At 41.0% G+C, this 24,704-nt stretch overlaps 1 protein-coding gene across 2 annotated transcripts in view; it reads left to right on the top strand.

Annotated features, from left to right (window-relative positions):
- Positions 1-24,704, top strand: part of rpap2 (RNA polymerase II associated protein 2) — an 86,495-nt gene that overhangs the window by 10,889 nt on the left and 50,902 nt on the right. For both annotated transcript variants that reach the window (XR_007956063.1, XM_052012864.1), the window contains exons 3-9: positions 5,946-6,044; positions 8,167-8,232; positions 10,137-10,225; positions 13,758-13,790; positions 17,688-18,684; positions 21,068-21,162; positions 22,727-22,807. Coding sequence is in view for 1 of the 2 variants with exons in the window: in XM_052012864.1 (XP_051868824.1) it covers positions 5,946-6,044; positions 8,167-8,232; positions 10,137-10,225; positions 13,758-13,790; positions 17,688-18,684; positions 21,068-21,162; positions 22,727-22,807 (1,460 nt within the window). In the remaining variant the exon portion in view is untranslated. The remainder of the gene's footprint in view (positions 1-5,945; positions 6,045-8,166; positions 8,233-10,136; positions 10,226-13,757; positions 13,791-17,687; positions 18,685-21,067; positions 21,163-22,726; positions 22,808-24,704) is intronic.

Raw genomic sequence — 24,704 nt, forward strand, 5'->3', positions numbered from 1 at the left:
AAAAAACTTTATTTAAAACTTTACTTATACAGCACGTAACAGGCCCTTCCGGCCCAACGAGTCCGCACTGCCCATTTAAACCCATGTTAACCTACCCGTACATCTTTGGAATGTGGGAGGAAACCAAAGCACCCGGAGGAAACCCACGCAGACATGGGAAGAACGTACAAACTCCTTACGGACAGTGATGGGAATTGAACCCCGACCGCTGGCGCTGTAATAACATCACACTAACCGCTATGTTACCGTGCTGCCCTGACGGACTCGGGACTCCAGACCACCCAGGGAGTGAGAGCAGCAGCTGGAAGCTGAGGGAACATATTCACTGTTTCGGAAAACATGGCTGCAGGGAAGGGCTGCAGGTAAAATTGAAACGCAGGGTCTTAAGGCCCCACCTTGCTACCACCCTCCTAGCTAATGTAGTCTCTGGAAAATAAAATTGAAGACCTCAGAGCAAGACTGCAGTACCAGAGGGACATCAGGGACTGTTGTGTACTCGTCTTCATAGAGACATGGCTCACCCCCAGCACTCCATAGAAACAGTGCTCCAGCCTGAGGGCTTCCCCATCCACCGCATGGACTGGACGACAACATCAGGTAAAGGCAGAGGCAGCGGCGTTCGCTTCATGATTAACTCATCACGGTGCACAGTCCTGTCACAGTCTTGCTGCCCTGACTTGGAACATCTGGCGGTCAAGTGCTGTCCATTTTATCTGCCAAGGGAGTTCTTTGCTGTTATCCTGGTAGCAGTGTACGTGCCACCCCTGGCAAATGTCAAGCTGGCACTGAGGAGCTGAGCACCGTGATCAACAGTCACGAGACAGTGCACCCTGATGCCTTCCCAATCATCACTGGGGACTTCAACCAGGCTAGCTTAAAGTCTCTGACAAACTACCACCAACATATTACCTGTGGAACCAGAGGAGCCAACACACATGATCACTGTTACTCTTTCATCAAGAATGCTTACTGTGCCATCCCGCGCCTGCACTTCGGCAAGTCCGATCACCTGGCTGTACTACTTCTCCCAACATACAGGCAGAGACTGAAGACTGTGGGTGTACAGGAGTGAGATAGATCGGCTGGTTAAGTGGTGTCATAACAACAACCTCGCACTCAATGTCGGCAAGACCAAGGAATTGATTGTGGACTTCAGGAAGGGGAAGTCAGGAGAACACACACCAGTCCTCATTGAGGGGTCAGTGGTGGAAAGGGTGAGCAGCTTCAAGTTCCTGGGTGTCAATATCTCAGAGGATCTATCATGGGCCCAACACATTGATGCAAACGCAAAGGCACGTCAGCTTCTCCTTCATTAGGAGTTTGAGGAGATTTGGTATGTCACCAAAGACTCTTGCAAATTTCTACAGATGTACGGTGGAGAGCATTCTGACTGGTTGTGTCACCACCTGGTATGGAGGCTCCAATGCGCAGGATCGAAAGAAGCTGCAGAGGGTTGTAGACTCAGCCAGCTCCATCACGGGCACAACCCTCCCCACCATCGAGGACATCTTCAAGAGGTAGTGCCTTAAGGTGGCATCCATCCTTAAGGACCCCCACCACTCGGGGTATGCCCTCTTTATGTTACTACCATTGGGGAGGAGGTACAGGAGCATGAAGACCCATACTTGATGATTCAGGAACAGCTTCTTTCCCTCTGCCATGAGATTTCTGAATAATCCATGAACACTACCTTGTTATTCCCCTTTTGCACTATTTATTTATTTTTATAACTTTATAATTGTACTGCTGCCAGAAAGCAACAAATTTCACGACAAATGTCAGTGATAATAAACCTGATTCTGATTTTAAGTCTAACACTTTCTCTTTTAGGTGGATGGTGTAATTGGTAAACTTAAAATGTTGAGATTAGTGCAGAATTTGAGTGATAATGCTGAGAGGAGAAAACTTTTCCACAAAAAATAAATACGTGGAGTGACCTTCGGCACCTAAGGCAGATTGATGAATGAGCAAGTTATGTACATCAGATAAATTCAAAATTTCCCCAGTGAGAATTTTATGTTAACAGTTTATAATCACATGTAGTAATCCTGTGAGCATACTTTCACCAGAAGGACTGCAGTGGTTTAAAGAGGTGGCTAAAAGTTGTTATCTTCTCGAGGGTAGATAGGGATGGTCATCAAGTATGGGTTTTGTCAAGGACCCCATCGTCCTATAATTGAAATGTTGAAATATTGACATAACGACAATAAAAGGAGGGACTGTAAAAATATTAGATTTGTCATTATATGGAAGTGACTTATTCAGCTGTCCATTAAGTAGTACCTGTGGATGATAGAGCTGGAAATACCAGCTTTGTGTAGCAACAGTGACAGTAAGGAAGACGTGCTGAATGGTTTACAGTAAACCCTCCAGTCTAACCCGGTTCTAAGAAAGAGTCATTGACCTGAAATGTCGACTCATTTCTTTTTCCACAGACGCTGCTCAAGTTCTTCCAGCATTTCTGTGTATTTTAGATTCCAGGATTGTAGTTTTACTTAGAATCATAGAATCACAGAAACATACAGCACAGAAATGGATCTTTTTGGCCCTACTCATCCATGTCATCCACAATGCTTATCCACACTAATCCCATTTGCTCACATTAGGCCCATATCCCTTACATCTTTCCTGTCTAAATACCTGTCCAAACGCCTTTTAAACATTGGTTTCCATGACTGGAATATTTAATTCTCACAGTTACTTTCTAACCATGTTTCTATAATGGCTATTAGATTGTATTCATTTACTTTGAGTCATAAAGTCATAGATCGTTCAGTATAGAAGCGGGCCCTTTGGCCTACTGAGTTTGTGCTGGCCATTAAGTATCTAATTGCTATCATCTCACTTTATTCTCCTTATAGTCTCACCAAATCCATTCACCTGCACACTAGGAGCAATTTTCTGTGGCCAATTAACCTATGTATCTGCACATCTTTGGAACGTGGGAGTAAAACAGAGGAAACACGCACAGTCACAGGGAGAGCAGACACCACTGGAGGTCAAGGATTGAACCTGAGTCACTGAAGCTATGAGGCAGCAGCTGTACTGGATCTGCCAAGGCCAGAAGGAGAAAAGAGTGTGGAGAGAAAGTTGGAACAGGGTGCTGAATTTGGATGATCAGCCATGATCTTTTGAATGGTGGAGCAGGCTCAAAGGGGTCAAATAATTTAATTATACTCCTATTTGCTATGTTTCTATCATGTTCAAAACTATCAGCATTCAGTCACTTCCCCCTTACCTCTCTGATTAACAGAAAATCTGTATGACAAATCCTGGCACATTTGTTGTTGGCCTTCACAGGGAAATTTACAGCAAAGCCCTGTATGCTGCGGAATCCATATTATAGAATTGGAGATCCTATTAATTTGAATAGGAAATCCTAGCCTGAAGAAGAGAAAAAGTTAACTTTACTATTTGTTTTAATATATTTAATTGTTTCTTAGGATTTTAATTAGTCATCTATTGTATAAATTCATTTACGGGAAGTAAATGTTGAAAATGTTTAGAAACTTTTAATTAAAAATGTGCCTCTCAGGCTTTGACCATAGGCTAAGGTCAGCCTTCCAGCTTTGTCAGCTATCAAAGATTGTCAGGCAGTTCTCGGGGTGAATGCTTTGCATAATGGATTCAATCTTATTCAGTCTTAAATTTTCAACCTTAAATGAATTTTTTTGCATCTGTATTTACTCTGGAGGCAGACACAGAAACTATAGAACTGAGGTGAGCATAGCAGTTAGCGTGACGCTATTACAGCACTAGCGATTGGGGTTCAATTTCTGTCGCTGTCTGTAAGGAGTTTGTACCTTCTCCCCGTGTCTGCGTGGGTTTCCTCCGAGTGCTCCAGTTTCCTCCCACATTCCAAAGACGTACAGGTAGGGTAGCCTGGGTTTAAATGGGTGGCGCGAGCTCAGTGAGCCAGAAGGGCCCATCACCGTGCTGTATAAATAAAGTTTTTAAAGTGGTGAGGTCATGGACTGTATCCAGATTACTGAAGCAGAGGTGCTGGCTGTCTTGAGACAAATGAAGGTCATTCCCCACAGCCAGACAAGGTGTCTCCTCAGACCTTGTGGGAGGCTAGTGCAGAAACTGCAGGGGCCCTGGCAGAGATATTTAAAACATCCTCAGCCACGGGTGAGGTGCCGGAGGACTGGAGGGCAGCGAATGTTGTTCCGTTGTTCAAGAAAGGCTCTAAGAATAAGCTGGGAAATTATAGGCCAGTGAGCCTGACATCAGTCATGGGTAAATTATTGGAAGGTATTCTAAGGGACAGGATATATAAGTATTTGGATATACAGGGCCTGATTAGGGATAGTGAACATGGCTTTGTATGTGGTAGATCGTGTCTAACCAATCTTCGAGGAGGTTACCAAGAACATCGATGAGGGAAAGGCGGTGGACAATGTCTGTATGGACTTTGGCAAGGCCTTTGACAAATTCCCGCATGGGAGGCTGGTCCAGAAGGTTAAGCTGTTTGGCATTCAGGATGAAGTGGCCAATGTGATTCCACGTTGGCTTAGCTGGAGAAGCCAGAGAGTGGTAGTAGATGGTTGTCTCTCTGACTGGAGGCCTGTGACTAGTGGTGTGCCGCAGGGATCGGTGCTGGGTCCATTGTTGTTTATCATCTATATCAATGATTTAGATGATAGTGTGGTAAACTGGATCAGCAAATTTGCAGATGACACCAAGACTGGGGGCATAGTGGACAGTGAGGAAGACTATCAAAGTTTGCAGCGTGATCATGACCAGCTAGGAAAATTAGCTGAAAAGTGGCTGATGGAATTTAATGCAGACAAGTGTGAGGTGTTGCACTTTGGGAAGACAAACCAGGGTAAGACTTACACAGTGAATGGTAGGGCTCTGAGGTGTGTGGAGGGACCTGGGAATACAGGTCCATAGTTCCTTGAAAGTGATCTCACAGGTAGATAGGGTGGTAAAGAGAGCATTTGGCACTTTGGCCTTCATAAATCAGGGCATTGAGTACAGGAATTGAGATGTTATGTTGAAGTTGTACAAGACGTTGGTGATGCCGAACTTAGAGTATTGTGTGCAGTTCTGGTCACCTACCTACAGGAAAGATAGCAATAAGCTTGAAAGAGTGCAGAGAAAATTTACAAGGATATTGCCGGGACTTGAGGACCGGAGAGGTTGAATAGGTTAGGACTTTATTCCCTGGAGCGCAGGAGAATGAGGGGAGATCTTATAGAGGTATACAAAATTATGAGGGGTATAGATAGGGTGAATGCATGCAGGCTTTTTCCCCTCAGGTTCGGTGAGACCAGAACTAGAGGACATAGGTTCAGGGTGAAAGGTGAAATATATAAGGGGAATCTGAGGGGGAACCTCTTCACTCAGAGGGCAGTGTGAGTATGGAACAAGCTGCCAATGGAAGTGGTAGATGCGGGCTCGGTTTTTTAAATATTTATGAGAGGTTTGGATAGGTACATGGGTGGGAGGGGTTTGGAGGGATATGGTCTGGGTGCAGGTAGATGGGACTAGGCAAAAGATCAGGTTGGCATGCACTAGATGGGCTGAAGGGGCTGTTTCTGTGCTGTAGTGCTCTATGACTGTAACGTGACATATCAGTTTAATCAACCTCCCAGTTGTGGGCAGTTGGGGTCCCATATTGAGTCCAGCGCGATTTGGTCCAAAAAAACATTGCCATTTGTAGTTGCCTGCTGTGTGCATGTTGGCTGCCACTTAAAGTGACCATTTTAAAGGTACTTCATTGATTGTGAAGGTCCGGATGTCATGATAATCACTTAACAAATACCATCTTTCAATGTTACCCTTATAGTTTAGGGTTTAAGTTTCCAAAGGGGTAGCTACCAACTGACATTTAGTAACGTTGTGATTTTTGTTGCATGGCTGATGTTAGTTTTTATTTATATATATTTACAGACTTATTTGTGCCTTTGTAATTTATTCTGATTTCTGTTCTAATTTAGATAAAGTTTATTACTGCTGCCCATTATCAGGATGTTGTGGAAGAACGTTCCATCATTAAACAGTGTGGTTACCCTGTTTGTCAAAATACACTTGGAATTGTAAGTCTGTTTAATTTCCTTTTGAATTGATTCAGGAAGTTGTTTATATTTCAGTTAGTTAAGCTTTAGTGGGGGATTTTAGGAATATTCAGTCCCTGAGGACTGTGGGTGTTCACTGGTTGAGTATATATATTCAAGACAGAAGTTGATATATCTTTGAAAACTGGGGGAATTGAGAAATAAACTAATATTGCAGGGAGGTGAAGATGAGATCAATCTGCCTTTATTTTAGTGACAGGGTGGGTTTGAAGGGCCAGTGACCCACTCCTATATCTTGTTCTTGTGAGTATTGGAATTCACAGCTCAGGAGGTAATTTGCCCATATGAAAAGGTTAACTCAGTTAGCTTGACCTTGTAGCTTGGTTTTGAATGTTAATCCCAATTCCCTTCGTTATTGGATCTTATCGGTGGTATATTCTAGATTGTAGCAATTATCTGATGTCTAGTTTCAAACAGCATGGAAGAACTTTAACAATCTCTATCACAAGGAACAAGCTTTGGAAAAACTAATGGGGCTAAAGACCGATAAATTGGTTGGACTCGATGGGCTACACCTGAGGGTTTTAAAGGAAGCAGCTGCAGAGGTAGTGGAGCCATTGATGGCAGTATTTTTGAAACTTAGTGAGTTCCAAGAGGGAACCAGTGGGTTGGAAAACTCCAAATTTAACTCCCTTCTTCAAGAAGGCAGGAAGTAGGTAACTTATTGGCCTGTTAGTTTAACATCTCTTATTAGCAAGATGCTGGAGTTTATAATCGAGGAAGAAATACCTAGTCATTTAGAGAAGCTTAATATAATTAAATCAAGTTGACGTGGTTTTATGAAACGTAAATAATGTTTGATAAGTCTGCTGAATGTTTCTGTGGATATAAGAAGCAGAGTCGATGGAAGGAAATCTGTTCATGTCATATATTTAGATTTCCAGAAGGCTTTTAACTAGTATCTCCTCCGACCTTGTTTACTGCATTCGGTGCTCTTGATGTGGCCTCCTCTACGACAGTGAGACCAAGCGCAGATTAGGCAACTGCTTTGCCAAGCACCTGAGCTCTGTCCACCATGACCATCTGGAGCTCCCAGTTGCCAGCCCTTTTAATTCCCATCCCTATTCCCACACCGACCTGTCTGTCCTCTGCCTCCTCCACTGCCAGGGTGAGGCCAAACACAAACTAGAGGAACAACACCTCATATTCCACCTGGGCAGTCTACAACACAACAGCATGAATGTTGAATTCTCCAATTTCAGGTAAGCTGCTACACCCTCTTTCCCTTTCTCTCTCCTCCTGGTCCACACAGTTCTTCCGATACACGCCCAAATGCACCCCCCCATCCTGTTTCTTTCCCCTCCTCCACCTGCTCCATCTGCCCATCGCTCCACACACTCCTCATTGGGTTCCCTCCCCCCACTGTTCCCATCTGCCCACCTCACCTCCCTTCCATGCTTCACCTTCCTTTCCTATCAGATTCCACCATCTACAGCCCTTTGCCTCCTCCACCTATCACCGCCCAGCTTCTGTCACTATTTCCACTCTTCACTCCTCCATCTGCAATCACCCCTCCTCACCTGGTTCCACCCATCACTTGCCAGCTCTTGCCCCACCCCATCCCTTCACCTTTTTATACTGGCTGTCTTCCCTCTACTCTTACAGTCCAGATGAAGGGTCTTGACCCGAAACGTCAACTGTCCATTTCCCTTCACAGATGCCGCCTGACCCGCTGAGTTCCTCCAGCAGTTTTTGTTTTGTTCCATATTCCAGCATCTGCAGTCTCTTGCGTGTCCGTTTGGCTAGGTAGTCATTTTGCATGCTTGGAGCATATTTAGTTAGTGTGAGTAGACTGTTTTATTAAGGACATTTGAAACGATTCTGTCTTTTTTTGACATGTCCAATTATAACAGGTTTTTTTTCAGCAGTTAAGAAGAAGAGCAATAGTCACTTTTCCCCTTCAGCGTTTTAAGGGAAATTGGTATTTTCCCCTGGCTCAAGTCAGTAATTTTCTACATTGATCCTGTGATGATCTTGGTCTCTATAATTATGAATCTTATTTTTGTTAATCAGCTATCTTGCTTGGTAGTCTCTTGCTGGCTTTGACATGACTTTGTTTTAATATTTCTTTTTATTATTCTAGGTACCAAAGCAGCAATACAAAATATCTACCAAAACGAATCGAGTTTATGATATTACAGAAAGAAAGGCAAGAATTTTCTCATTGTCTTTAGTTGGTTTATTTGTTCGTGAAGTATTCAGTGTTGAAAGAAGATCTTTTTTATATCCTGTGGGTTCTGTATGATGATAATTAGGTTTGCACCTAACTCTGGATTCACCACTGCCTTCTAGCACCATATATCAATACTTTTCAACTAGATAGTGGTTGAAATAGTAAATATTAGTAGCTTGGGTGTAGCTTCAAAAGCGAAAGGTTAATAGTTGTCCAGGAGTGCTCTAGTTGTTAAGTAAATCATCTATTATTACTGGACATATTATTCAGCAAAAGTGAGGTCATATCACATTATGGAATTTCAGCTTAGCATTGATAGTTCTAAAAGTTGTTCATAGTGTTTTCATTTTTATTAGATTTTTGAAATGTATAAATATTACATTTTTATGATTCTCTTTGACAGCCAATAGCTTAACAGGCTTTCAAGGTATTTCAGAGGCAGGGCCTGTCAATTATGCCTCGGAATGCTTTACGCTATCCAGGGCCTCACCAATTAGCTGAGAGCCAGTTTCTAATGCAAAATTTTGCATAGAGATCTGCAGTGTGAGCTCACTAGTCAGTGAAACATAATTTTTCTGTTATGGAATTGGCCCAGTCAATTAAGTGGATATTGTGAGCATTTTAATTTCATGAAATCATGCAATAGTTTCTTAACTGAATGTCATGATTTTTAATTTCTTTCTGGTGTTGTTTTACAAGTAGTCCATAGGACATTAGGTCAAGTCATGCTGACCCAGTCTCCCCAACCATTGCCTGGTGTCCCTCTATGCCCCACTTACCTGTCCCAGATGTGGAAGGCTTTTGCTGCTGCTCCTTGTGCTGGAGCCTACTGGTGGGGTCTGGATAATGCTTGGGGGGCGCTGGCTCCAAAATACTCCTCACAGCTGGAGACAGAACTTTGAAACTTCCAACTTGTTTTTAAATATCAAAAACTATTAAAGTTAAAATGATTTTTTTAAAATTTAATTGAAAACACTTTAAACTTTTTAAAAGCATTAAGCTAAAGCAAAATAATTTTTTAAAGATATAACATACATTGCCTTTTGTGCCTAAGTCTTTGCCCAACAAATCCCAATGATCGGATTCTGTGTCAGGTCCCAGCAGGAATAGCCATGCTGCTATGTTTTTCAACAGCGAAGTGAGCTGACAGATTCTGTCCCCAAATCTCACTGTAAAAGTTAGAATTCCCTATTTCGCAGTACATTCTGAATAGCTGAAATTTGGCTGTCCCTTTTTGAACTGCTGTATGCAGTTAACACAGCCTGTTAATCTGTTTACGCAAAGATGAGAGTCCCGGATAAAAAGACTGTGTAACATCTGTATCCATTTTCATCTAGTTGATTGATCTTTTAATTACGGTCAAACTCGTGCACCAAAAGGTGCCCCGATGCAGGGTCTCAAACCGAAACATTGGCATACACATTTTACCTCCGCTGATTTTGCTGGACCTACTGAGTTCTTCAAGCATTCTGTTTTTTTGTTCCAGATTCCAGCAGTCTCGTTTACTGGCTTTCAACTGCTGGTAAACAGACATGTGGCTGATTGACGTCTTTCTAAACAATCTGAAAAGCAAATGAGTTGGCCACCTGAATACAAACAAAGATTTTGGCTAGAATATGCGTCCCATTGATTAAATGTGTTGGCTCTGTGGCCATCATAGTCCAAGAACCTGTTCATTCTTGAGCAAGGTACAAACTGAGATGTAGTGCCAATTGAATTGTATTACGTTGCAAATATTGGTTTTTGTGAGATAATAGGAAGGGAGAAAATTAAAGGATGTAGAATTTAGGAGCCCAGATGTTTAATTTGCAGATAATGTGTCCTCTGTAAATGTATAAACCCACTAAAACTTGTAATGAGACATTTTACTATATTTACAGCATTTCTGCAGCAATTTTTGTTACAAGGCTTCCAAATATTTAGAAGCTCAGATTCCAAAGGATCCACTGTGGTTACGTGAACAAGAAAGGTGAAGTATTTGTTCCATATTTCTGATTTGTATTTATAGTATATAATTTCATTTTATTTCAATTTTAGTATTAGTTGTACAAAATATTGAAAGGAATAGATAGAGTAGACAGCCAGCACCTCTTTCCCAGGGCAACAATGCTCAATACAAGAGGGCATGGCTTTAAAGTAATGGGTGGGAAGTTCAAGGGAGATATCAGAGGAAGGTTTTTTTACCCAGAGAGTGGTTGGGGCATGGAATACGCTGCCTGGGGCGGTGGTGGAGGCAGGTACATTGGTCAAATTCAAGAGATTACTAGATAAGCATATGGAGGACTTTAAAATAGAGGGATATGTGGGAGGAAGGGGTTAGATAGTCTTAGGCGAGGTTTAAGGGTCGGCACAACATTGTAGGCCGAAGGGCCTGTATTGTGCTGCACTGTTCTATGTTCTGTAAGAGAGGAATATAAAGAGCTTGCAGGGAATCAGGAGGGCCAAAAGGGGCCGTGAAATGTCCCTGGCGAGTAGGATTAAGGAAAATCCCAAGGCATCTTATATATACATTAAAAACAAGGCAGTAGCTAGGGAGGGGATAGGACTACTCAAGGACAAGGGAGGGAATTTAGCCTGGAGCCAGAAGAAGTGGGCAAGGTACTAAATGAGTAGTTTGCAGCAGTGTTCACCAAGGAGAAGGATATGGAGGATATTGAGATCGGTGTGGGGTGTGCTAATATTCTAGGGCATGTTGATATCGAGGAGACACAGGAGATTCTGCAGATGCTGGAATCTGGAGCAACACACATAAAATGCTGGAGGAACTCAGCAGGTCAGCTTTATTTCTCTCCATAAATGCTGCCTGACCTGCTGAGTTCCTCCAGCATTTTATGTGTGTTGATATCGAAGAGGAAGTGTTGGATCTCTTGAAGAACATTAAGGTCGATAAGTTCTCAGGGTCTGATGGGATCCATCCCAGATTATTGAGAGAGGCAAGATAGGAGATTGCTGAGGCCTTAACAGAGATCTTTGTATCCTGTCTAGCCACGGGCAAGGTCCTAGAGCACTGGAGAGTAGCCAGTATTGTTCCTAGAAGGGCATTAGGGATAATCCAGCAAATTATAGGTCTGTGAGCCTTACATCAGTGGTAGGGAAGCTATTTGAGAGGATTCTTAGGGATAGGATCTTCTCACATTTGGAAAAGCATGGGGTTATTAAGGATAGTCAGCATGTCTTTATGCGGGGCAGTTCATGTCATACAAACTTGATTTGAGTTTTTTGAGGAGATGACAAACATGATTGATGGTGATAGGGGAGTGGATGTTGTCTACATAGACTTTATTAAGGCATTTGACAAGGTCCCTCTTTGTAGGTTGATCCAGAAGGTTAAGACACATGGGTTCCATGTAGCTGGGTAAATTGGATTCAAAATTGGTTTGGTCACAGAAGACAGAGGGTAGTGGTTGAGGGGTGTTTTTCCAAATGGAGGTCTGTGACCAGTGATGTTCCACGGGGATCAGTGCTAGGACCTCTGTGTAGCTGGGATGATTAGTAAGTTTGTAGACAACAGAAACATTGGCAGAGTTGTGGCTGGTGAGGAAGGTTGTTAAAGGATACAGTGGGATATAGGTCAGTTGGAGATATGGGTGGAGAAATGGCAGATGGAGTTTAATCTGGAGTAGTGTGAGGTTTGCACTTTGGGAGGTCAAATGTAAGAGGAAAGTATACAGTAAATGGCAGGATGCTTAGGAGCTTTGATGTTCAAGAGGATCTTGGGGTGCAAGTCCATAGCTCCCTGAAAATGAGAACACCAGTAGATAGGGTGGTAAAGAAGGCATACAGCATGTTTGCCATCATTGTTTGGAGAATTGAGTATGGAAGTTGTTGCAGCTGTATAAAACTTTGGTTCAGCCACATATGGTGTATTGTGTGCAGTGCTGTTTGCCACATTACAGGAAAAAAGTGGAGGCTTTGGAGAGGGTGCAGAAAAGGTTCACCAGGATTTTGCCTAGATTAGAGCATAATAGATATAAGGAGAGGTTGGACAAACTTGGATTGTTGCAGACACAAGAGATTCTGCAGATGCTGGAATCTGGAGCAACACACACAAAATGCTGAAGGAACTCAGCGGGTCAGGCAGCATTCACGGAGGGAAATAAACAGTCGATGTTTGGGGTCGAGACCCTTCGTCAGGACTGGAAAGGGAGAGGGCAGAAGCCTGAATAAGAAGGTAGGGGGAGGGAGGGGAGCACAGGCTGGCAGGTAATAGGTGAGTCTAGGTGAGGAGGAAGGTAGGTGGGTGGGGGAGGGGGGAATAAAAGGGAGTGATGTAAGAAGCTGAGAGGTGATAGGTAGAAGAGGCAAAGGGCTGAAGAAGAAGGAATCCGGTAGGAGAGGGCAGTAGACCATGGAAAAAAGGGAAGGAGGTGGGGAATAGATGGGCAAGTCATGAGGGTGGGGGAGGGGGAAAAAGAAGGGGTGAGTGGGCCACGGGAATAAGGGAAAACAAAGGATGGGGGGGGAGGGGACGGGTTACTGGAAGTTAGAGAAATCGATGCTGAGGCTGTTAGGTTGGAGACTACCAAGGCGGAATATGAGGTGTTGTTCCTCCAACCTGCATCTGGCCTCAATGTGCCAGTAGAGGAGGCTGTGGATAGAAGTGGGATGTGGAATTGAAGTGGCTGGCCACCGGGAGATCCTTGATTTTGCGGCGGACAGAGTGAAGGCACTTGACGAAATGGTCACCCAATCTGCATCTGGTCTCACCGACGTAGAAGAGGCCGCACCGGGAGCACCAGATGCAATAAATAGCACCCTTGATTTGGATTGTTTGGATCCAAACTTGGATTGTTTTCTCTGGTGTTGGAGGCTGAGGGGTGAGCTGATGGAAGTAAATAAAATCATGAGAGGCATAGATATGATAGGTAGTCTTTTTCCCAGGATTGAAATGTCAAATATTAGAGGGCATAGCTTGATGGTGAGAGAGGAAAAGTTTAAAAGAGATATGTGAGGCAAGTTTCTTTTTTTACACAGAATAGTAGGTGCTAGAACCCACTGGCACTGGGGGGCTGGAAGCAGATATGATAGTGACGTTTTAGGGGCATTTAGACAGCCACATAAACTTGCAGGGAATGGAGGGATGTGGATCACGTGCAGGCAGATGTGATTAGTTTATTTTGGCATCATGGCACCAACATTGTGGGCTGAAAGGCCTGTTCCTGTGCTGTACTGTTCAGTGTTCTAACAAGGAAAAATAACTGAGTTAAAGTTAAGGTATAAATTATCTTTTAAAAAGTTGTTGTGAATGTAAAATGTTGTAGGTATTCAATAAAAGGAAGAAAATGGGTGATTGGGTGATGCTGTGAGTTTTTTCTTTGGTCTTTTCCATTGGGATGCAGATTGAAATCTGATCCAAACTAAAAAAAATCATAGGTTTGGACAATCCCCACAACTGCTTCTAAAGTCTGGAGTGTGGCTGAAGTGAGAAATTGGAAAAGTCTGAGCAGGAAATATTTTTATCAAAGTGTTTTTAAAAAAAATAATTTTCTTTTGTATTGTAGAGCTCCAGCATGTCAATTATTAAAAGAGCAAAGGTATGCATTTTAATTTTTTGTAAAGTACACAGAATGTTTCTGTTTTGAATTTAATATTAAGAATTAATAGTTTCAGGATAATTGAATATCATTTACCACAACTTGGATGTGTAAAAATGATTGAGCTAGATCATTTATCAACTAATATTAGTTAATCATTTTTAGAGTTGCGATTGAAGCATGTGATGACAGCATTGGTGATTCAACTTATTTATCCTAATATTAAGTGTTCTTATTTATCAATGTTCTGTTTGTTCTGTTTTTTATCAATGTTCTGTTCTTTGTATTGCCTGTCTTTTTGTAGATATTTCTAATTATGAGACTTGTGGTTTATCTTATCACCTTAATATAATGTGTAAATGAAAATGAGAGAGAAAATGAACATATTTATTGGCATGATTTTAGAGCAATGAGGGAAATTTGAGATTTTTGTTTAGAAAACTGCTGCTTAAAAACATTGGCCATGGGGTGGCGCATTTGTCTGTAAATGCAGTTAAAGGTTATTGTCCATTTTCCATTTTGTAAATGGAGCAAGGTAGTAGTTTTCAACATTGGTTATAGGTAGGACTAGTTATATTGATAAATTGTTTAATACTTAAATCTTTTCCCAATAAATAGTATGGCCTGTGGGGTGTTTCTTTAAGTTAAAATTTGCATAGTGCCTTTCATCATCTGTGGATGCCCCTAAGGACTCTACTGCCAAATAAAATCTTTAGGTGCAAATACTGCAGTCTTGTGGGGAAAAGCAGTAGTCTATTTTCACTTTCTTCCTCTTACTTCATGCAGTTGAGGTATAGAAATTAGTCTTGGTTGCTAGAACTAAATTAGGTGCTAAAGCATTAGCTGCCTTGTGTATTTACCAGCATTCAACTTCATTGATTCAATGATATCAATCGAATTGAATGTTAGGAAAGGAATGGAGCTGATATTTTAAAACCCATCTGACATGGCAACAAAAGGAACTTTTTCTCCAAGGTCTCGGTTTTTCTTGATTCATCTAATTCTAGGTTTCCTTTATTAGCTCCTTTCCTCCAAAGTCTATTTGCCCTGGCCCTTGAAGTAATAAAGGAGAATATAAAAAGGCTAGTAATTCTTTTCAGCTGCATAATGATATTAATTCCTTTAAATTAAGAAAACTCTTACTTTAAAATGGGGTGTGAAAATTCATCTTCGGTTGCTAGAAATAAACCAGATACTAAAAATTAGCTGCCTCATTTACTCTCTTATTAACATTAAGTTTCATTGACTCAATGAAATCATTGGAATGGAATATCATGAAAGGAACATACCTGGAAACTGATACTGTAAAAACCCTAGTTTTTGGTTCTTGCATAAAAGGAAAATCTCCCCAGATCCACACTGTCAAGATCCCTCGGAATCATGTTGGTTTCAATCAAGGCCACTCCCCCCTCACTCTTCTGAACTCTAATAGATACAAGTCTAGCCTGTCCAACCTTTCCTCAAAAGACAACATGCCCATTCAAGGACCTCTGAACTTCTTCCAGTACTTTAACCACCACGAGCAGACTATGATCTTCTTTAAGTAACAAGACCAATATTTTACACAATACTCAAGACATGGTCTAGCCAATGCACTTCAATACAGATGCATAACCTCCCTACTTTTGTAACTGTATTTAGTTCGACTTGCAATAAATAAACAGTGTGTTAGCTTTCCTAATTACTTGCATACTAGCCTTTTGCAAACCATGCACTAAGACAGTTTGATCCCTCTGCATCTTAGAGGTTTGTAATCTCTTACCGATCAGATAATATGCTTTTTTATTTTTCCTTCCAAAATAGATATTTTCCCAAAGTATATTCCATCTATAAATTTAGCAACCATTCCTTCAGTGCCTTCCTATTATATAATAGTAAAATGTTGAGACCTAAGCACTAGTTTTTGAGGCACACCACTTGTTACATCTTTCCAACCAGAGAAAGACCCATCTAGGCCTCGTGTTTCCTGTTCGCCAGCCAATCTTCTATACCTCCACCCCTTTTTATCTCTCCTTTGTCCACAAATGTGACTGTACCTTCCTGTTTCAAGTTGTACTTTTTCCTCACCTCTGGTTTTTAACTGCCAGTTTTTGGCACTTTCACAACTTTAATCTCCTCTCTGTCACAGACATTTCCTCTTTTCTCTTCACCCTCTCCCCTCTGTAACATAAACATACTTGTCACTTTTCTAGTTCTGATGAAGGTTCTTGATCTGAAATGTCAACTGTTTTCCATGACCCGCTGAGTGCTTCTAGCATTTTCTATTTTAGTTTCAGATTTCCAGCATCTGCCATTTTTCAGTGGAGAGTCTGGATGGGCTGGGTTTTCCCTGGAGCAGAGGAGGCTATGGGTGACTTGATAGAAGTTTATGAGGGAAGTAGATAGGGTAGATAGTAAAAATCTTTTTCACATGATTGGGGGTATCTAAGGAAAGAGGGCACAGGTTTAAGGTGAGAGGTAGGAGGGAATCTGTGGGGATTTTTTTTTCCCCACAGAGCACGGTTGGGGTCTGGAACATGCTGCCTGAAGAGGTGTTGGAAATAGATACTGTCACTTAACAAGTATTTAGACAAGTACTTGAATCACCAAGGAATAGAAGATTATTGACTAATGCAGGTAGTAAATGGGAGTAGTGTAAATAGGTGCAGCAAGTGTCAAGGAAATGGTGGGCTGAAGGGCCTGTTTCTGTGCTGTATGACTCTGTGACACTCCAGTAAGCTAACCATGCCAGTATGTTATATCCTGCACCATGAGCTTTTATTTTCTGCAATAACCTTTGCTATGGCACCTTATCAAATGCTTTCTGGAAATCTATGTCATCCACTGGTTCCTCTTTATCCAGATCAGATGTTACTTCAACGAACTCCACAAATGTCACACATGGTTTCCCTTTCACAAAGCCAAGTTGACTTTACCTGCTTACCTTGAATTTATCTGAGTGGCCTTCTTTAATAATAGCGTCTAACAATTTCTCTACAAAAGATGTCAAGCTAACAGGCTTTTAGTTTCCTGCTTTCTGCCTCACTTTTTGAATGAAGAAGTTACACGAATCAAATATATTCCTCCTTGCTCTGCACATTGTGTGCCTTGCCATTTCCTTTGTTGCTAATATTGTCAGCTCGACATTATTCTGTGCTTACGTTGTTTTCCTTTCCTGCACTTTTTATCCCATCCTTCTTTTGATTTAAACTCTTCATTCTTTCACTTACACGTCCCCTTTTAACAGTCATTGTGCTCTTTTATAACTTCAACTGAGATTTGGCATCTGCTCTAAGATTTCCTTATGTGGCGGAGGGTCAAATTGTTTTAGTTAATGTGCCTCTGCGGTATTATGGGGAGTTTCACTGCATTAATGGCATAATGCAAACACAAGTTGTTGTTGGAAACCATCTGCCTGCTCTCTTTGACAGTGGTCTAAAGACTCAACTCTGGCAGCTGTAAACAAATATTACTCTGTTTCCAAGCTCTATTCTGCAGGTGGGCAGACCTACAACTATCTGTCTAATTGGGGTGTTCCCTCCATTTCTTTGTTAAGGGATGCTATTATCTCAGACAATGAACTAAAATATCAGTAGCTATTCAGAGAGAGCTCTAAGAAAAAATAGGTTTTGAAACTTATGCCTCCTTAGTTCAGAGGCAATTAGGAATGAACAGTAAATACTGTCCTTGCCTGTAGCATCCACATCCCATAAATCAATAAATGAAAACAAACCTGGACAATGAAATTGGAAATAGGTGTAAGGTATCATTCTGGGATATTCTTGCTCCCAAATTACAGAAATTAAAATTAAACTTATAATTTTGTGATGTCTGGTGACTAAATTATGCCTAGAAAGTTGTTTTTGAGAGAGTAGGTTTGAAATCAATTAATTTTTATTATGTATCCTTGCCTTGCAGAGGGAGTGCTGGCGAAGAAGTGAGATTTCAAACTTCAAATATCCAGGTTTTGGATGTTGATAATCCTCCCTTTATGGACGATCGACATGTATCTAGCTCCTCTTCAAGTGAAAGTGATAGCAGTGGCTCTGATCAAGAATTTGTTTCAACCATCCTTATGGGAGAAAAGTATAATTTAAAATCTGCAGGGCACAAACAATTCAAAAAAAAGCAGCAGGTTATGAGTACAAAATCTGGAAAAACAGTACCAGTGCCAAAATCTACAGAGATAGATCATGAGGTAGAAAATGTTGCACAACAATTGAAGGAATATCATGTTAATAATGCAGAGACATCCAGTTCTAGATTGTCCCAGAATGCTGGAAGTAACCCGTTGACTTTTGCACTAAAGGAAGAAACACCTCAGGCAGCAGACCAAGATGTACCTCAAACAACTTCCTCAACTGGATTAAAAGATGATGAGAAACTTGTAACAAGTAATGTTACAACACAAGGTCTAAGTAAGAAGGGTGCTGCATCACTGAAAAAACTAATAGCAACATCAAAACAATGTAACCTTGATGGTTCAGGTAGATCTGGTTCAGGTAGATCTACTTCAGGTGTTGAAAGAAATGTGCTAAAATTACTAAGACAAACATTAAGTGAATGGAATACAGAAGAAACATCAAGATTTCTTTATGGTTCAAATTTAAAATGCAAAAGAACACAGTGCAGTTTGCCACGTCAATCATCTCATGCTACTGAAGAAGAACAACTTGATGAAGATGACTTGGATAGCCTGGAAGTCATTGAAATTATTGATCCTAATGAAAATGTTAGCAAAAGTGTCCACGTGGATAGGTCAGAGGCCAATGTTAGACCATTACCAAATTTTGAACAACTAAAGCAGGAATCTGAATTACTTCATCTGAAGGTCAAAGAGTTTTATAAAGGGCGGTATGTTTTGCCTGACAACACTGAAAATAACTGTGAGGAAAATTATCAATCCGCAACTTCTGTAAGTTATACTTTCTTGGCACCAATACTTTATTGAGGGAAATCAGATTATTCTCAGTACCAGTAAATCACTTTTTGAGAGACCTGCACTCAAAGGTTTGCCAAATTCTAGTATATGATGGTTTGTTGAGGATTTTATATTTTAATTTTTGACTCTCCCAGCAGGTTCCTTTCTACAGTACTGTAATTGGGTGTCTAGGCAATAAATCTGGTAACTGCTTATAAAATTAGCATAGTGGTAGGAGGCAGATGGGAGTAGTGGAGGGTTGTTTTTCAGATTAGAGGCCTGTGACCAGTGGTGTGCTGCAAGGATCAGTGCTGGATCTTCTGTTGTATGTCATATAACTGATTTGGATGAGAATGTAGATGTCTTGAAAATTAAGTTTGAAGATGACGCCATAAGTGGACAGTGAAGAAGGTTGTCTAAGGTTGCAAAAGGATATTCATCAACTGGGAAAGTGGCAAAGAAATGGCAAATGGAATTTAATTTAGACCAGTGTGAAGATATACATTTTGGGAAGTTAAACCAGGACAGGACATGCATGGTGAATGGCAGGGAGTATAGTTGAACTGAGAGATCTAGGGGTACAAGTACATAGTTCCCTGAAAGTGGCATACAGGTAGACAGGCAGGTGAAGAAGGCATATAGCATTCTTGAAAAGTAAGTTTGCAGATGACACCATAAGTGGACAGTGAAGAAGGTTCACTAAGGTTGCAAAAGGATAATCATCAACTGAATTGGTCAAGGCTTTCAGTACAAGAGTTGGAGCATCATGTTACCTTCGTACAAAACGTTGTTTAGGCCACACTTGGAGTATTGTGTTCAGTTCTGCCTGCCACATTACAGGAAGGAAGAGATTAAGCTAGAGAGGGTACAGAAAAGATTCACAAGGGTGCTGCCTAGATTGGAGGGCTTGAGTTATAAGAAGAGATTGGATAGGCTGGGTAAGTTTTCCCTGGAGCAAAGGAGGCTGAGTGGTAACATGATAGAGGTATATAAAATTATGAGAGGCATAGATAGGGTAGATAGCTAGAGTCTGTTTCCCATGGTAGAAATGTCTAAAACTAGAAGTGAGAGGGAGGAGGTTCAGAATATAGAGTTATACAGCATGGAAACAGGACCTTCAGCACAACTCCACTATGCCAACCAAGTTATCTACTTGAGCTAGTCCTATTTCTTGGCATTTGGCCCACTTACCTCTAAACATTTCCTATCCATGTACCTGTTTAAATGTCTTTTAAATGTTGTAATCGTACCTGCCTGTACTACTTCCTCTGGCAGCTCATTCCATTTACCCACCACCATCTGTGTGGAAAAAGCTGCCCCTTAGATCCCTTTTAAATCTATCTCCTATCACCTTAAACCCATGCCCTTTACTTTTAGACTCCCTTGCCTTGGGAAAAAGACTGTGACATTCATCTTATCTATGGACCTCATGATTTTATAAACCTCTACAAGGTCTCCCCTCAGCCTTCTGCGTTCCAGAGGAGAAAAGGTCCCAGCATAACCAGTCTTTCCTTGTAGCTGAAGCCCTCCAATCCTGGTAACGTCCTTGTGAATCTTTTCTGCACCCTTTTCAGCATAATGATATCCTTCCTATCCCCAGGTGACTAGGGTTTAAAGGGAATCTAAGGGGTAAATATTTCACACAAAGAGTAGTCAGTATCCGGAATGAGCTATTGAGAGGAAGTGGTAGAGGCAAGAACAGTAATAACATTTAAGAGGCATTTGAACAGGTACTTGAATGAGCAAGACATAGAGGGATATGGAATTTATGCAGACAAGTGGGATTGATATAGAAAGGCATGATGGCCTGCATAGGTGCGGTGGGCCGAAGGGTCTGTTTCCATGCTGTACAACTCTATAATTCTGATGCTATTCCTGCTTGGCACAGTGAATTGCTATTGGATAGATATCTCATTGGAGAAGGTGAAGTGCTCCCATTGGCAAACAGCTAATGACGGTTGTTAGCTCATAATGTTGTATTTTATAAAGCTACCATTTAAATACTTAAAAATTGATTTAAATACAAAATTTTCGCATGAAAGAGATGTTAAGTGCATTACATGAACAAGACTTTCTCTTTTTATTTTTAATCTAGTATCACACACGTTGAATCTTAATTCATTTCACCATATTTTTAAGCTGAAATTCCAAGCCTGTTTTTGAATTGCATCCTTCTCCTGTCCATAAAATATTTCATTCTACTTCCTATACTATCAGTTTATAGATTATTTTTAATCATTTCATTGTTTCCAGGCTGTATTTGATTTCTGATGCCATACATGAAAGGGAGTTTATTAACCCACAATGTTTCTCAATTCCCAGATTGAACAATTCATAGCTTAAATGACACTAGGTTGCATTTTTATTTGGAATTTAGGAAAGTAGAGAGAAGAATCCAGTTCTTCCATTGGTAGATTCTGAAGCACAGCATCAGATCCGCAAACGCATTGTTCTAGATGCGCTTAAAAAAGTGTAAGTATTATATTAGTGGATATTTATTAACATCCATCTAGATTCTGGAATATTTTTACATTTTAATGATATATTTAAATATTGCATAGGATCTATATATTTCTTCAAGATTAATGTTCAAATCCTGTAATCTTTGGGGTTGGTGGGGGAAGAGAGCAAAATTTTTTTTATATACTATGTTTTCTGTATTTATGGTATGTGGATGGCACCTGCAAAGCCAAGATTGATTGGCTATCCCCATTTGCCATCAAAGGCCAGCAACTAGGAGCTCTGGAAGGCTATGGTGGAAGGAGTGCAGGTGCTCAGCAATTCAGTCGCCTAGCCTGTGGTTGGTCTCGCCAGTGTAGAGGAGGCCATATTCAGAGCATCAAATGCAATAAACAAGGTTGGAGGAGATGCATGTGAATCTCTGCCTCACCTGGAAGGGCAAATTAGTGCCCTGGATGGTAGTGAGGGAGGGGGTGTAAGGAGCTCTTGGTTGCTAGCCATTTTAATTTCCCTCCCCATTCCCAAACCCACCTGTCTGTCCTCTGCCTCCTTTTGAATGTAATGTTTCGTTTCTGATTTAAACTGACTATTGTACCCCCATGTAATTATTAAAGGCTAGTTCTTTCGTACTACAACAAAGAAGGAGGCCCTTTGAATCCATGCTGGCTCCCGCAGAGCAATCAGTGTTCTCTCTCATATGCTCGTCAACTCCCCCGTTGATACTTTTGCCATCTAACTACACCAAGAGTAGTTTACATCTCCACCGTAGCTACACAGTGGCTGCAGTGTGTACCGTTTATGAAATGCGCTACAGTTGACCACCCAGACCACTGACAGAACCTCACAAACACGGGTCCTCTACCATCAAGAAAGACAAGGACAGCAGGTGTATCGTCAGCATGCTCCCCAAGTTTCACATCATCCTGACTTGGAAATACAGCTGTTCATCATTCCTGGGTCCAAATCCTGGAACTCCCTACCCAAATATTGTGGGAGTACCTTCACTAGAAGGATTGCAGTGACTTAAGAACACAACTAATCGCCACCTACTCAAGGGCAATTTAGGATGGGTAATAACACACTGGCCTTTTTTGGTGATGCTGAAGTCCTAAAAATTAATTTTAAACAAAACTCATTTTCATTTTAAAATCGGGTCTTTCCGCAAATGGAGAATTGATAGTGATTAAAAATGCTTGAACTTTTGGATTAAACCCATTTTCTCTTGTATTACTCAAAATAAAAAATTTATTGCCATTCATAAATAGTATCATGGGTATTTTCAGAAGTAAATTTAATATGCCAAAAATGCCAAAATCAAAGCCTTTCAAATGTATCAACTTTGTCCACCTTGAAATTGGATACTTTTTAAAATAACACTGCCCGGGAGAGAACATTAATTTTCATTTGCTAATTGTGGTATATTGCATGGGAACAGTTGTAAATTAATATTAGTGAACTTTGGAATCTTTCCAGAAATAGATATAAAGTTCATGTGTTGTAGTAAGATTAGCTTGTAAAGTGAATCTTCATAGAAAATTTGAAAGCAATTGTAAAAGATTATATTTTTCATTCCTAGCTTACCCAAGTTATTGGTACCTTTTCAACTTTCGATGTCTGATATATTTTCTGAACTAAATAGCCTTGTAAAAACCTTCAGGTAAGTGATTCAACTCTCAAATAGTACATGTGAATATAGATAAATAATGTGCATATGTGTTTAACAGCCTGGGTGGGTGGACAGCCATTATTGGATCTACCTGGATTATGTTGAGAAAACGTGTGCCTAACTTTTTTTCTGCCAAAACCTTTCCAGTCTCATCGTAGACAGGAAAAACAACCTGTCAGTGCTTTTTTTGCACTACACTTCGTTTCCTTTGCCACCTCCATTCTTTCCCACAAAAACAAATGCAGAAGGTTCATGGGTTTTTGCTCATTGAAACTGAGACCAAATTGACCACCTTGGCAAATGGCCTAACTCCAAGGTATTTATCTCTGGTAGAACTAAACGGTTGTAACTCCATCTAATCCTGAGCTGAGAGTTTTACTTCCAATGCTCATCTCTGCCCTGATTTAGTGTATCAGGATTAAAATTTCAAAAGCTCCAATTTTCAGTGCCATTTCCATCCTCCAGAGGAAATACTGGGATCTGTTATAAAGGAAGTGGTAATGAGGCACCCTGGAAAATAAAAATAGGATTGGGCAGAGTCATCACGAATTTTAAGAGCAAACATGTCAGACAGATCTCTTGGATTTTTTTGAGGTTGTAACTAGCAGGATAGATAAGGGTGAAGTAGTTGATGTGATGTATTTTGACTTTCACGAGGCCTTCAATAAGAGAGGTTACTAATAGAATGCAGGATATTGAAGGTAATGTGCCATCATGGATTTAAAATTGGTCAATGACAGAAAACAGAACTGAAATAAGCTGATCATTTTTGAGTTGGGAGGCTATGACTAGTTGGATGCTGGGGCCCCAGCTGTACAATCTAAATCAATCATTTGAATAAACGGATCAAAGGTTGCTGATGATGCAATGTAGATGGAAATGTGGATTATGAGGAGGATGCAGAGAGGCCTTGGGGTGGTAGAGAAGGGTTAAATCAATAGGCGAGGGCAAGGAGATGGAATACGACGTGGTAGGGGAAAAATAGAAGAGGAGTAGTTTGTAAGTGGTGAGAAGTTGAAAGGAATTGGTGTTCAGAGGACCCTGAGTGTCTCTGTATACCAGTCACTGAAAGGTAGCATGCAGGTTCAGCAGACAATTAAGAAGACCAGTGGTAAGTTAGCCTTTATAGCCAGAGGGTTTAAATACAGGAGTAGAGAGACATGGTCTAATTATATGATGCCTTTGTGGGATATTGTAATAGAGTAATATAGCACAGACACCTATCATGAAGCACCCATTTACACTAACCTCATTTTTTAATTCTGCCCACATTCCCATCAGTTGACCTACCCCGTTCCTCCACTCCACCCCCGAAACAAGGTCCTCAACTAGCAAATGAGCGTTTATATACCTGAGATTCACTAAGCGATAGGTAGCTGAGCACCTGTCACTACCCTCTGACATTGAATGCCACATTGTGGGACTGAGTCCTTGAGTGTAGTGCAGGAGAATCCCTAAAGTGCTGTGCCACGTCAGGCCAGACGTTGAACCTGAGACTCCCATTAATTCCAATGGGTATTCCAGGCGTGCAGATTAGGAGGCAGTGGGAATGGTGACTTAACGATTTTAATATTTATAATTATTTTCAAGTATCTGAATGGGTTTGCAATTCTATTTTGAAAATTGTTTTTAATTAGACCAACTTTAATAACATTTAAATGTCATGTCAGGGGCATAGAAAACTGTTAAAATGCTTCACAACTTTGATAAAGACAGATCCAGCCTTGTCATGTTTTCATATTTTCTCATGACGTAGAAGGAGGCCAATGTGCAAACTCCAGACGCACTGCACCCAAGTCAGGCTTAAACCTGGGTAACTGGAGCTGTGGGACAGTGGCACTCTGCTGTACCACAATACCATCAACTTTGGGTGCAAAGCCTCTGCTGT

Source organism: Pristis pectinata, chromosome 3, assembly GCF_009764475.1.
Source record: "Pristis pectinata isolate sPriPec2 chromosome 3, sPriPec2.1.pri, whole genome shotgun sequence".
NCBI lineage: Eukaryota > Metazoa > Chordata > Chondrichthyes > Rhinopristiformes > Pristidae > Pristis > Pristis pectinata.